Raw genomic sequence first — 14,224 nt, forward strand, 5'->3', positions numbered from 1 at the left:
GTGCCCTCAGAAGTGCAGGTAGGAGTCAGGCCAGCAGGTCCTGCCCTGGTGACTCAGCAGGGGAGACTATCCTCAGCTGCACTTTCTCCAGCCACACTCTCCTCCTCCATAAAACCAAAGACGAAATCAATGAAGCTTCCAATCATGGAATAAGCGAGACGAGAGATTGCTGGCCTGGGAAATTTGAAAGCAAAAACTCAAGAGAACGACCAAGAGGGAAAGCAAACTAAAAAAATAAAGTCATATAAAGGATGATCAAATAGATATAAGTACTAAAAATGAGATGAGAGAGGTTGGCAAAGGAGACAAAGCAGAGCCGGGCCATTGTCATTCAACAAATGTGCCTGATGGCTGCTGAGGGGACAGAGGAAATAAGCAATAAGGGAGTGTGTTAAAGAAGGAGGAGGAAGGGGAGGAAGAGGAAGAGGAGGAGGAGGAAGGAGAGGAGGAAGAGGAGGAGTAAGAGGAGAAGAAAGAAGAGGAAGAGGAAGAAGAGAAGGAAGAGGAGGAAGAGGAAGAGGAAGAGGAGGAAGAGGAGGAAGAGGAAGAGGAAGAAGAGAAGGAGGAGGAAGAGGAGGAGAAGGAAATGGAGGAAGAGGGGGAATAAGAGAAGGAGGAGGAAGAGGAGGAAGAGGAAGAGGGAGAGGAGGAGAAGGCAGAGGAGGAGGAAGAAGAGGAGGAGTCATCGTTGTCATCTGGGGGCATACCCCAGTAGCCTGCACAGTGGGAAGCTGAGTAGGGAGGCAGTGGGTCTCCTGGGCTCATGTCTACCAGTGAGCAGGTTCCTTGGAGTCTGTGGGTAGTGAGCACTCTTTCCTAGATGACAGCTGACCCCTACCCAGCTTGGCTTGGGTCTCTGCCTAAACTCTTCCACGTGCACACAAGGGAGCTAAGCTTCCAGAGTCAAAGCTGTAGACTTCCTTTTGTCTGCCAGCTGCACCCTTCCTGCAAGTCTGGCTGGACTGGCAGCCCTGCTGTGGGGAGAAAGGCGGATAGTCGATAGTCCGGACAGCTCCCCAGGTGAGCTCATCCTAGGGTTCTGGGGCTGATCAGGTGGTGGCTCTCCTTGGGCCGGAGGTTCCTCAGATCTGCCAGGGGTGACAGGTCACAGGAAGGTGACAGGTGTCCTTTCCTTGACTCAGTTATTGGCTGGAATGAGAGAGTAGTGATGGAGAAAGGTGATTTGTGTTTCAAGAGTGACAGTCACAATGGTTGTGTCTTCCAAATGGCCTCTCTCTTTGCCTGGGCATTTTATCTGTATTTCTGGCTGCAAATTGCTGGCTCCCAGGACAGGCCTGATGACTAAAACCCTCTTCAGTGTCCTTGCATGTAAACAGCTACCCCCTAGGAAGGACCAGGGGGGTTGAACATAGGTCTTCATGCTAAATAACTGTAGTTAGAACCATCGAACTGAAGAGCCCTTTCAAAGGCAATTCCTGGTGTTGGCTGAGCTACAACTAAAGGGTTGGATTGATTGACTCATTCTTGATCTCCATAAACACAGTAGGGACGGAAGACCCAAGAAGACTGAGTTCTGGTTCTCCCGACAACTCATCCCATGTCTTGGGCAAATCCAATCTTTTGTGTGCAACGTCTTTCCCTCTGTGCGGTGGGTATGCATCCTGAGGCCTAGACACTGTTAGCTTGTCTTTGCTCTCTAGGTTATTACCGGATGGTGAGCTTGTGCTGTATTTCCTGAGTTTAACAAACCTGATTTTGCCAGGCATAGTGGCACATGCCTTTAATCCTAGTACCCAGGACGCAGAGGTAGGCAGATCTCTGTGTGAGGCTAGCCTGGTCTACAAAGCATACTCCAGGACAGCCAGGGCTACATAGATTGGAGGCTCTAAGGGGTGACCACATCACACTCACCACCTTTTCACCATGGAGTCAGTCTCCACAAAAAAAAAAAAAAAAATATTTGTTCTCTCTCAAAAACAAAACAATAGTCAATAATAAATGATAAAGTCAATAATAAATAGAAAAAAAAAAGGGGCTGGGGATTTAGCTCAGTGGTAAAGCGCTTACCTAGGAAGCACAAGGCCCTGGGTTCGGTCCCCAGCTCCGAAAAAAAAAGAACCAAAAAAAAAAAAAAAAAAAAAAAAAGAAAGAAAGAAAAAAAAAGACACTTGATCTTGACTTAGTAGTTTTGCAGCCTCAGATATGGTTAGGGCTTGTCAAGGCTGGCACAGCTAGAAACAAAGGTTGGGTGGGCAAAGCCCCAGGCCTGCCCGCTGGGAGCTGCCAATCAGAACTTCATGCAACAGAGACTAGACCGCAATCATCCTGCTGAGAGATGGCTAAGCTTTGGTCTCTTGTGATCTCTGGACTTCTCTAGAAGTAAGAGTGTGCAGAATTCCCCTAATGGCGGGGATGAAGTGTGCAGGACCTTCTAGTTTGGCCTGCCTGTGTGGAGTGCTCTGTGGATCAGTTGCACAGACCCAGCTTCTCTGGATTACCCGCCTATGGCAGATGACTCAGTAGCCCCGGGGTTTGAAGGCAAGGAGTGCCCAGCTCAGAAGGGAAGGTTTCTCCAGGCTAAAAATTTTCAGGGGCTCCAACTTGAGGTGTGACCGGTCTCAAACTAGAGTGGGTCCATCATCCAGATTAGGATTGGATGGTGTGCCTGTGTTTACCGTAACACTTATGGTCTTCCCACCATGGAGTCAGTACCCACGGGAACCACACTGGTAAATCCTGAGGCTGACCAGACTTTATTTCCCACCTCCCACAACGTTTCAGCCAGGGAACGGGGGATCTTTGCAGGGCTGAAAGACATGGGGATTTTGGATCAGCTAGATAGGCATTTCCCCCTTCCACCGCAGGGTTCTGAGGTATGTTTCTTGAAAAGGTGAGTTCTGTAGGGCTACACTTAGTTCTGCGGCCCAGCCTCCCTCCCACCTGCAGACATGCATGCCCCTTCATCGCAGAACAGTGCTCCTTGATGTCGCACAGTCCCGTTACCCCTCTGGTCAGTTGAGACACTGCCTAACAGCTTCCAGCCCCCCTCCCCCTCCCCCTCCCCGCCTCTCTCTGCACAGCCTCCTCGCCAACCCTTTAAAAGCAGAATTTGCCAGTGACAACTCAGTGGCTGGCGGCTTGACACACACACAAATGCACTGCTCCCCACACAATCCTCTCTTCCCTTCCTGTCTTGGCTCACTAGCAGCACCGAATGCCTGCAAGCCTCTCCTCCCCTAGTAGCCTTTGGAAACGCTCTTCTCCTTCCTGTCTTTCTCATTCAGGCTAGGTCAGGGTCCAGGCCCAAAGCTCCTCAACTGCCCTCTCCACATCTATTCGTGACCTGTATGGGTGTCTACCTTTCCCACGGTGCTGGGAGCTTTAGGCAAAGCCACAGCAAAGCCTATCTTGGTCCTTTGAACCAGTGCTCATCTAGGCGCCCAGTTCTGCCAGGCTCAGCTGGACTCAGGGAATCAGAATCCTGGAGGGCTCAACTGTTTTCCCTGAAATCTTGGGTGTGTTAAGTGGAGCCTCGTCCAACTAGGACCTGGGGGAGAGGATTGTGAGCCCGGATTGCGAGTCCCCTTACCCCCCCCACCCCCTTCTCAGCAGCTTCACGGTGGTGGTCGGCCAGAATCAGGGAACCCGAAGGCGGAGGGAGCCCGGCTCTGCTACCGCGGCTGGGAGCGGGCTCTCTACCCGGGCTCGCGCTAGAAGACTTCGTGCAGGTCGCTGCCTGAGAGCGACGGCCGCTTGGAAGGCTCCTCACGTCCAGGCGCCGCGGTCACGGCTGCGCCGGTTTCCGGCCATGAATTGGGCTTCAGAGTCGGAGCCTCCTGCCCGACTCCCGGCTTAGTGCACCGCCCCGGGGGCGGGGGATGGACGCCCGCCGAAGTCTGCCCGGACAGCCAGGGTTCGAGCCCGCCGCCTGCCCTTTAAGCATCCCGGTGCCTGGCTCGGTGCCCCAGGCTGTGGTCTTTCCGCAGGCTGCTAGAGTTGGGGGTCGGGTTCCGAGAGCGGCTGTCCTTTCTGGCCACCCGCAGGACTGCAGAATCTCCGCTGAAGTCCCCCCAGCGCCAGCGAGTTCCGAGCTCCCCCTCCCCGAGGGTTGTCGATGGCTGTGCCTCCTCCGTTTCTCCAGCGAACCCGGAGGCCAGGCCCACACGGCCAAGCCTAGACTCGCTTCAGACCCGCCAGGTCCCCTCCGTGGTGCCGTCCTCGTAGCATCCCCCGGTCGGGAGCGCGGAGTACCGGGCGCCCCCTCCGTGCAACGAGCGGGCGAGCGGCGCGCGGCTAGGCTAAGGCTCCGCAGTCACGTGGTGGAGAGGAGGGCGGAGGGGAGGGAGGCGGGCGGGAGGGGAGGGGGAGCGCCGCCGAGGGGGAGGGGGAGGGGAGGGGGCGTCCTCCGCAGTTCGCTCCTCGCCTGGGCTCAGACACACAGCCAGCCCGGAGCCGCCGCGCGGGCCGGGCCGCCGCCGCCTCTGCCTCTGCCGCCCCCAGAGCCGCTTAAGCCGCTGGAAGCGCCGCCGCCACAGCCGCGGGCCGCCCCCGCCGCGCCGGCCTGTGCTCGGGCTGCGAGCGCCGCCGCAACCGCAACCAGAGCCGGCGCGGGAGCCCGAGAGCGCTGGGCTGGGCTGGGCTGGGTTGGGGCGGGCGCAGGGCGCAGGGGCGGGAGCGCGGGGGAAGACGCACGGGCGGGCTCGGCTCTCCCGGGGAGCGGCCCGGGACTGCACCGGGACCGGCGCCTCCCCGCTCCGCGCTGCCCTCGGCCTCGCCCCGGGCCCGGGCGGATGAGCCGCGCGCCCGGGGGACATGGAAGCGCTGACGCTGTGGCTTCTTCCCTGGATATGCCAGTGCGTTACGGTGCGGGCCGACTCCATCATCCACATCGGTGAGCTCGGAGGGCAGACGGGCCGAGGCTGGGCGGGGGCCACCTAATAGAGCCAGTGATGCGCGGAGTCCAAACTTAGCGGTTCCCCGGGCCGAGGGGCTCGGTAGTCGGTATTCCCCCGAAGGCCCGCGCCGCCCCGCGGAGGAGCCGTGCTCTGGCCGCTTGGCGCTCCTGCGGGCTCCTCGCTACTCCCCGGGGCTCCTGTCAGTGCGCGGGGCCCCGCGGCCTCTGCCGACACTTAGGGCCGCGGCTGCGGGGAACCTGGGGATAGACCCTTGTCGAGGTGCGTGCCCCTGGCGGGGCCGTCGGTGGGCTGGACCCCTCGGCACAGCTTGAACGTTGGGGCCAGGGTCGGACAGGGCTTGGGGCTAGCTAAGTTGGCAGGGCAAGATCAAAGAGGCCAGAGCGGAACCATGTGTGTCTGGATGGGTGCTGTCAGCGTGCCAGTGTGTATGCACCTGGCACGGTGTTGGTGTCACTGTGAGAGGGCGTTGGGGTGTGCGGGGCCATCTGAGCCTTAGTGCGACTGTCGCGTTCTGTCAGCCTGTTAGAGTGGACACAGTGCTTGCCCGTTTCCCGGTGTGTGTCTGTGTAGCTTTCTGTGTGGGTGTGTGTGTGTGTATCTGGTTGTGGCAACTGCAGCCCAATCCTGGACAGTCCTAGAGTTTCTGCCTGATCTAAGTCTTGGGGCCAACATACAGTGTGGATGGTAGGGGTGGACGGAAGGAGCAGTGGGGTGGGGGGCGCTGATCAGGAAGAGATGGATGGAGAGGAAGAAGAGGAAAAGCAGAGGAAGGGGCGATCAGAGAAGAGGTAGTGATCAGGAGTTTAGAGTACAATGGCTGAGATCTCGAGAAGTTGGGCCCGGTTGGGGGACCAAGAGCGGTCGCTTTCGGGGAGCCCCTCTGCAGTCGCCTTTCCGGAAGTTGGGAAAGACCAGCTAACACGGATAAACTGGGGGTTGGGAGGTGTGAGAAAACGTGGCTGATGTTACCCGCGGGGCAGAAGGTGGAGGGGGTGACAGGGACAGAGTCTCGACTCTAAGGGCTGCAGCTCCCCTCCGGTGTCGGTGCCGGGCTAGGATCCAAACGTGCTTCCCGCCCTGGAGCCGGAGTGGGTCTCACGGTCAGCATTGCGGCTCCAGTATAGTGAGGAATTCGGGAGCGAGTCCTTCTCCTACCCAGCTCTTGGCTCCAGGGCAATTAGAAGGCCAAGCAATAGGACCTTGGCAAGGACCCTCGGCGCCTAGCAAGGGGGCTGTGGGAGGGGGGAGCGCAGTGAGGACCCCAGAGCAGCAGTCCAACTGATCTCCGCTATAAGGGCAGGGTCAGTGAAGCCGTTCGTGCTTTTAGAAGGGCCGTTCAAGAGTGGTTTCTTCTGGGACTCCCTAGTCTTGCTAGATCAGAATGTCTAGGGGTTTAGGATATAGCCCCACCCCTTCCATACATACAGGAAGAGGAAGTGAGAAACGGAGACCAGAGGCAGCAGGCCTGGTAGCATCTTGACCATGCAAGATGCTGGCTATCAATGCCTTATGCTTAGAGAAAAAGCTCTTGGTGCAGGAGAGCCGGCTGTGACCATCTTCTCACTTCTGCATTCAGCAGGGAACGCGAAGGGGAAAAAAGCCATCAATCCATCCTGGAATTGGGATAGGGGACTTTACCATTTTGGAGACTTCACTCTGGTTCCTGGGATGGGATTTATGGGACCTCAGCAGGTGCATCTGAGTCGAGGCTAGCTCAGCCTCTTACTGTATGGGTCATGGCTGGAACATGTGGTGCTTTGCTTCTGAAGCACATATAACCTGATGGTAGCATGTGGGATATGCATGTGTAACTCCTGTCAGCCGTGCACGTGTATGATGTGGGGAGGGGAGCACGCCCTGTTTGGGTTATGGTGGGAGATCTTTAAACTACCCAATCAACAATCAGCACACGATGTTGAACTGAGGCTGGTGCCTCATGTCTGTAATCTCACTACTTGGGAAGGCCGAGACATGAAGAATCACCATGACTTCAAGGCAGCTAGGGGCACAGAAGGAGAACCTGTCTCAGAAAAAAACATTATAAACTCAACCAAACCAAAGTGTAGCTCAGTCCTCCCACCAATTGGTACCTAGTAGTCCAAGCAATGGCCTGATCCTAGGGCTAAAGGAAGATGGGAAGGGTTCCTCTCCAGGTCTGGTCTTAACCCCTCTTCTTCCTCAGGTGCCATCTTCGAGGAGAACGCAGCCAAGGACGACAGGGTGTTCCAGTTGGCTGTATCAGACTTGAGCCTCAATGATGACATCCTGCAGAGTGAGAAGATCACCTACTCCATCAAGGTCATCGAGGCCAATAATCCGTTCCAGGCGGTGCAGGAAGGTGAGTGGTCATTGAGCCCATGCATGAGTCACTAAGCTGCAGGCAGTGAGGCCTTGCAGCAGTGGGTCCAGGTAGGGTTGCTACCAATCCGTTGTACAGAGTCTCCTGGGCACTCAGTCGGCTGCTATGTCGGGCATGGTGGTGTGTCCTCCCAGGCCTTGCAAGGTAGGGCGTCTTGGTGCTGTCTGGGCAAGCAGAGAGCCTCTACGCACCGCAAACGGCTCTCCTGGCAGGACTGTGCGGCTTCTTTCCGGCCAGGTGATGCGCGTGTGCGCTCTGCGCCGCCACCGAGCAGGCGTGTGGCTCAGGGCGGTCTTTGTTTCTCGCGTGTTTGTGGGTGGGTGTGTCTTCGTGTCGGGTTCCCGTTGTCGCGTGCACGTCCCCAGAAGCCTCTTGTGTCCTAGCCCACGGGAGCTCGGAGCTCAGAGCTCTTCCTGTGTGTCCTGTCTGTAGCACAGCCTGACCGGCGCTCGGTTGCACACTCTGTGGGTCCTAGAGGCTTCTGCCCCTCGGGTCCTCCGCTTCTCTCTGCCTCTCTCTACTGTGTTTGGAACTGTCTTTGCTTGTGCCTGCGCGGTGGACCTAGGAGACATTGCCGCCTGGACCGGAGGTGGGCGCTGTTTGCTCAGGAAAAGAGCCTAGCTGGACTAGGTCTGATGGCAGAAAAATACTAGCTGTCCAGGGCAGCAGTCTTTCCCTGCAGATAGCTCGCTTAGGATTCGCGGAGGCAGGGGCAACAGGTGGGCAGCCAGTGAGGCCACCACTTTTTGCTGGCTTCCTCTGGCACCATATTTGCCTATGTGCAGGTAAAACACACATGCATTAAGTAATGGTAGCTGCTGCTTTTAGCATTGGCAGATGCCCGTTGTCTGATGCCTTCTGATACATCAGTGACAGCAGCCCCTTTCCTTTCTTCCTTTCCTTCCTGTGCATCCTCCACACCCACTCTGCTGGCTGCTCTTGAAATGTCCCCTCTCTCATGGATGTTGATTTCTGATCAAGGTCCTGGCAGGTACCTGCTCAACCATTCTTTTCCCCCCTCCCCTTTGTCTTGTTTACCACAAGCAAGGCTCCCTGTGGATCTAGTGCCTTGGATACAGTCAGAAGCATAGCATGTGGGGACTTCTTTCCAGAACTGGCGGGGGGGGGGGGGCTTCAGGGCAGGGAGCTCTGCTGTCAGTTTCTCCTTGGCTTGCTGGGCCTAGGGTCTTCCTGTTGCTGTGGGTTATATAGGGTTCTATACTGCCTACCAGTCTCCTGGTAATCGCCAAGGATTGGGTGAGCCACCCATGGATATAGTCTACAGTGCTAGAATCCTCATACAGCATGGAGGGCCTCTGAGGGCCTACTGGTTTTAACTCCAGAAAAAGGTGGCCAGTTATTGGGGAGGGACTGCCTGACTGTAAGGCTCAAAGGATGTCTTAATGGCTCAACTCTTCAGTCTCAAGTGCTGAATGGTGGTGGTGGGTAGGGTGAGGCTGGTGTTGTTTTCTTATGAGAACTACCGGGGCTAGTGTGGTGGCTCGGTAGTTTAAAACACTTCCCACTCTTGAAGAGGACCCTGGTTTGATTCCTGCCACCCATACGGTATCTTACAACTTCAGTTCCGGGAGTATATGACACCCTCTTCTGGCCTCTGCGGTACCTGAGGAAATGTGGTACAGTTATGTACGTCCAGGCAAAGTACACAGAAACGCCTGTGAAATGCTGCTCCCAGTGCTGGCAGATGTCTGTTGTCTTATGTTCTCTGAAGAAGAGTCATGGGGGGAGTGCCTGTCCTTCTTATGCGGCCACATCCCACAACTGTCTCTAGATGACCTCTGACCCCAGACATTTTCGTGGGTGCGTTACTTGGGGACCTCCGTCTGTGGCCTATATCAGATTAGCACACCTCTATTGTGGGCGTGGCTTCTGACAACTCTCTCCAAGGTGTCAGGCATCCTTTACTCCTTCATTTTGGCCCTGAAGGAAGCACAGCTCTCTCTACCAGAAGTACCCCAGGGACTGAAGGCGACAAGTCTTACACAGGGTTATAACCAGAGGCAGGACACACACATGGATGAACTGTGCAGGTGGCTTCCTGGAGAGGTCACCTCTGCTGAAAGGAGAGGCTGTCACACAGCTCCAGTTGATCCGTGCCTTGTGGGTGGGAAAAGTCCTAGTATTGTAGATGCACCTTTTCTTGAGGATTTTAAGAGATGCTCCGTGGGGCTGGAGAGATGGCTCAGCGGTTAAGAGCACTGGCTGCTCTTCCAGAGGTCCTGAGTTCAAATCCCAGCAACCACACGGTGGCTCACAACCATCTGTAATGGGATCCGATGCCCTCTTCTGGTGTGTCTGAAGATGGGGTACTCATATACATAAAACAAATAAATCTTTAAAAAAGAAAACAGTGTATTCTTCCTCATATCAGTATACTCCGCCCTCACATAATAAGGGGCTACTCTGGGGACCCAGACAAAGCTTCCTTTAAGGAGAGAGAGAGAGAGAGAGAGAGTGTGTGTGTGTGTGTGTGCCTGGGTCTGCTCTTCAGTTTGAAAATATAACTTTGTTTTTGAGGCAGGGTTTTGCTCTGTACCTCAGGTTCCTCTTTCACTTCATCCTCCTGAGTGCTGGCATCAGAGGGCAGCCTTATTCCAGCACCACACGTGGTTCTTATATCTGGTCTTTAATTTGCCAACCAATGGAACAATTTAAACAACAAACAAAGCATAGTGAGATGCCATTTGACCTTCATGCCCCAAGTGCAACCTTTTCCTGGCGATAAAGTCTCCAGCCAGCGCCTTTAACTTGTTTAGGTATTGGTTTGTTTGTTTGTTTGTTTGTTTTCTTTTTTTCAGAGCTGGGGACCGAACCCAGGGCCTTGCGCTTCCTAGGCAAGCGCTCTACCACTGAGCTAAATTCCCAACCCTGTTTGTTTGTTTTTTAAACGGCTATTAGTTTCCTTTTTTGTGTAACTGGAAAAATGTCTCAGTCTCTAAGAATGGCAAGACGACTGTCTCAGAAGGGTCTGGGAATGTTTCTGCACATCTGGAACGAGTGGGTTAGATACTGAGGCTTGGCAGTTTCTAGGTAAAGAACCCTTGTCAGGGCCTGTTGCTAGTTTGGTGTGTGGTGGTTAAAGCTGGCACACACTTTCAACCTCGGGGGTGGGATGGGCTGAAATCTACCTTGTTATCCATTCCATGACTGCCTAGCTCCTGGTGCCTAGAAGGGATGGGAGGAGCTATCCCTGGAGGCCCTGGGAAAAGCAGAGCATTGCTTAGCGGGCCCCCTCCCCCTTGGCCTCGTGCTGGTGGAGCAAGGATTCTGCTCACTGGGTCTCCTTTCTTGGCTGTGTTCTATGGGGTACTTGTCTGCCCAGTAGCTGGCTCTAGCTGGATGGCTAGCCCAGCCTTTTCTCCTGAGCATGGACATTTATTGTAGAAGACATTATTTGAGGGATGCAGGGCATACTGGGATTCAGTCTTTACCCTAGGGAGAACAAGTGCCCAGTGTGCCCCAAGCAAGGGGTCTGAGGTTGGAGTGATGCTTTGTCGTGATTTGAGAGGCAGCATCATGACCCAGAGTGGTGGTGGGGCTTATTGCTGGAGTCCAAAGAAATCTAGCAGAGAGCCTGCCTTCCTCATTGCAGGACCTGGGGGAGTCTTGGTCCTGTGTTGAGCTTCTGCTTCTAGATCTGTTAAACGGGAATAATTGTATTGCTGCCTCTTGGGACCATTGGAAGGATTAAATGAGATGAGACGCGTATAAATTGCCTGCATAAGCCCGAGGTTGGTGTTCAGTAAACATTAATTCCTTCCCTATTCCCTGACCCAGCTATGACTTTTCCTCAGCGTCTCTTAGGGCTGTTGATGCTTTCAGCCACCTAGTTCCTTAAGCAGGTGAATTCCCTAAATGACCTTTTGTTTTTAAGTTTTTACCCCCAACCCCCTAAAGCTCTAAAAGGAATGCATTGCTACAACGAACACATGCTACTTTAAAATGTGAGAGAGAAAGAGGCCAGTGCGTGCTTCGTGCATAAAACACAGAAGGCACAGAAAACAGCAAGAAGCAGAGCAACCCCCACCCACCCCTGAATTCTACTGAGCTATTTCCTTCTAGTCTTTTTCCTGTCACTGTGCCTTGTGAATGAAGAGGGCTCCCATTCTGCTCCATCCTGCTTTTTCCTGAAGCTTCCATGAACTAATTCTAAGCATTACTGTTTATACTGCCTGCAAGTGTTTCCTGATATGCATGGTCAGCCATTCATTCATTCATTCATTCATTCATTCATTCATTCAAGAAAGCCATCATTCGTGCTGAGATATACATTCTTAAGTATTTCTGAAGAAAACAAGAACCTTAATTTGGATGTTCTGGCCCTAAGATTTATACCTGTGATTTTCCCAGGTACAAACTCCGTCCAAACACTGTCTTTTAGGATAGTGTAGAGAATATGTATTTTCCGAGGGTCTAAAATGAATAAACCATAACACAGGACAGTTAAGGCTCTACGATGTTGCGTCTTTGATTGGTAAAGTTTACATTAACAAGTATGAAAACCTGTGTTCTACAAGACGAGTATAAGAAGAGATGCTAATGCATTGAAAAAGTCACACTGTTTTTCAGTGCCTGCTCAAGCTGCAGATTATGTAAATCCGTAAAAGAACGGGCTGAACGTGAGTCTCCTTTCACTAAATCACCTTTTACTGTGAGTAAAAGATGAGAGCCTTTAGATGTATCTGTCACATCAAGAAAGGATACGGGCTTAAGGGAGAGGCAGGGAAAAGAAAAGTACACAATAGTCTTTAGTTACCAGAAGCACTCGAGTATTTTAGGAAGGTAAAGGGGGCTGGAGATGTAACTCAGTTGGCAGAATGCTTGTCTAGAATGCCGGAGCCCGGCTTTAACCCTCAGACCACACAAACCAGGTGTGGTGAGCTTACCTGGAATGGCAGCACTTGGGAGGTAAGAGCAAGGTCAGAAGTTTAAGCTTATCTTCAGCTACAAAGCCAGTTTGATACCAGCCTGGGCTACATGAGACTTTGTTTCAAAAAAGAAGAGGTACGTTTGGGGGAGACGAAGTAAAGAGTGGGAATGTTGTAGAGTGCTCACCTGTTATGTGTGACACCTCGAGCCCAATGCTTAACACCACATACAGAAACTAAAGAAGCTAAGATTATCTAAGTATAGTTTATTGTTGGTGGGATGAAGAAATATGATTTAAAAAGTTCAGGAGGTGCATAGGTAGCCAGTTCTGAAGGTCTGGTCAGCTTACCATGTTCACCTTCCTGGTGGGCACCCTGACCCTCACTTGCCACACTGTTATTATTGAGTTCTGGTGAAGGTTCTCTCTCTCTCTCTCTCTCTCTCTCTCTCTCTCTCTCTCTCTCTCTGTCTCCCTCCCTCCGTCCCCCACTTTGTCCTCTTTTAATTCTACTCAGAATTACAGGTTCCTCTGAGGCCACATCTGGCACCCCTGAGGGTGTCTTCTTCAAGATGCTGGAGACATTGCCAGGGGTTCCGAGTGAGTGTGACATCTACGCCATCAGAAAGGTGTCTCTACTGCCTGATTTGGGCTCACTGGGCCTGATCCATCCCGAGCCTGATTTGGACACAGCGGGCTAAGGCCCAGGTGTTGGCACGGATGGTACCTTATGGTTACCCTGGGACAGAATTGTGTCCTTGCCTTTTCTGCTCCCCCAGTCTGCTTCTTCCTTAGCTCTGGGCTCCATGATTCTTCTTTAATACTAACAATACCGAGCCAGGTTTTTTTTCACATGCTGTCAACTGACCCCACCTCTCTCTTCCGGGGATAATGGAGAGTGACATCCCTATTTTAAGGTTAGCTGACTTGAAAACTTAATTCTATCAATAGCCTATCTTCTCTTGTGCCAACACAGTCCCAGTATCGGGGCCTGGGACCCGAGCGACTTTGAGCCACTAGCGTGCAGCCCCTGTTAGTGTGCAGCTGCTGTGTGTCTGTCCGTTACGGCCAGAGCGCGTTGCCAGTCTCTACTTCCCTTTCGTTTCACGAAGCTTCTGCACTGTTTGCTGCCTTCTTGCTATGTCTCCAGTCGCATCCCAAGTGACTAGAGCAGTTTGGGGTGCATGGCTGGGCTTTCATCCTGTAGAAGTGTTCCACGGTATCACCTACAGAACTGGTGGGTTCCTCTACCTACATCCTCCCCCGTGGTCCGGCCCGGCAAGCGACTCCCCTTCTGGGCCTGGAGGCATGTTTGCACATAGGGAAGAGCCTTCTCTCGGACTGGCCACACTGGAAGGGTGGCTGCTACTCAGGTCCCAGCTTCCTTTTCTGCCCAGGAAGGCTCCTCCTCCCCACCCCTCTTCCCCTCTGTCTATCTAAAGCCTACTGTGGTCAGTCTTGCTTTGGTGCCCTGAGCCTAGAAGGAGATGCTTTTCCTGGCCCCTAGGCAGTGCTACCAGTGGCTCTTCAACTCTGAAGATGCGTGCCAAGCCTGCAGGTGCACAGGGTTCCTTTCTAGAGTCTGGCTAGGTACCAGGAACTGTGTAACCTCCTCTCTGGGTTTCCCACTGGCTTTCCTTCAGTTTTTCTCCCAGGCTTCAGGGTTCTTTCCCAATAATCACCAGGATCATTTCAGTGCGTGTGCACACACGTACGGGCCAGTGTACTGTGAGCACACACCCTTTCTCATTTTTATAGGCTGTGTGGCTGCCCCATTCATCTCCTCATGCTTTGGGGGTTAGACTCTTATAAGTTTCTACCCCTGTTCTGCCCTCCAGATTGGCATGCGAGGCTTACGGGACAGCCAGCCCGAGGGTGTCTAATGCCGGGTATGTCGTAGGAGGCCACCGTCTAGCGAGGCACTCCACGCTGCCTCCGAACTGCTGTGTGTGCCCGTGTACAGGGCATCCTCTGTTGTGTTCTTGGGAAAGGCTAAAGGTAGACATTAAGTGTTCTCATTGTGAACATTTCTGGGTAATACATTGTGTGATTACCTGTATTTAAACACCCCTCAACGGATATGAATTCAATAACTACAGA

General features: G+C 53.4%; 1 protein-coding gene across 2 annotated transcripts in view; it reads left to right on the forward strand.

Moving 5' to 3' along the window:
* The first annotated feature begins 4,636 nt into the window (after positions 1-4,636).
* The window catches only part of Grid1 (glutamate ionotropic receptor delta type subunit 1), a 753,495-nt gene continuing 743,907 nt past the window's right edge, over positions 4,637-14,224 (forward strand). Inside the window, 2 exon segments of one of the 2 annotated variants that reach the window (NM_024378.3) lie at positions 4,637-4,852; positions 7,060-7,215. In NM_024378.3, the coding sequence (NP_077354.1) occupies positions 4,774-4,852; positions 7,060-7,215 (235 nt within the window). In that variant the 5' untranslated portion in view covers positions 4,637-4,773. 2 annotated transcript variants of the gene reach the window in all.

This window comes from Rattus norvegicus, chromosome 16, assembly GCF_021556685.1.
Source record: "Rattus norvegicus strain SHRSP/BbbUtx chromosome 16, alternate assembly SHRSP_T2T, whole genome shotgun sequence".
NCBI classification, from domain to species: domain Eukaryota; kingdom Metazoa; phylum Chordata; class Mammalia; order Rodentia; family Muridae; genus Rattus; species Rattus norvegicus.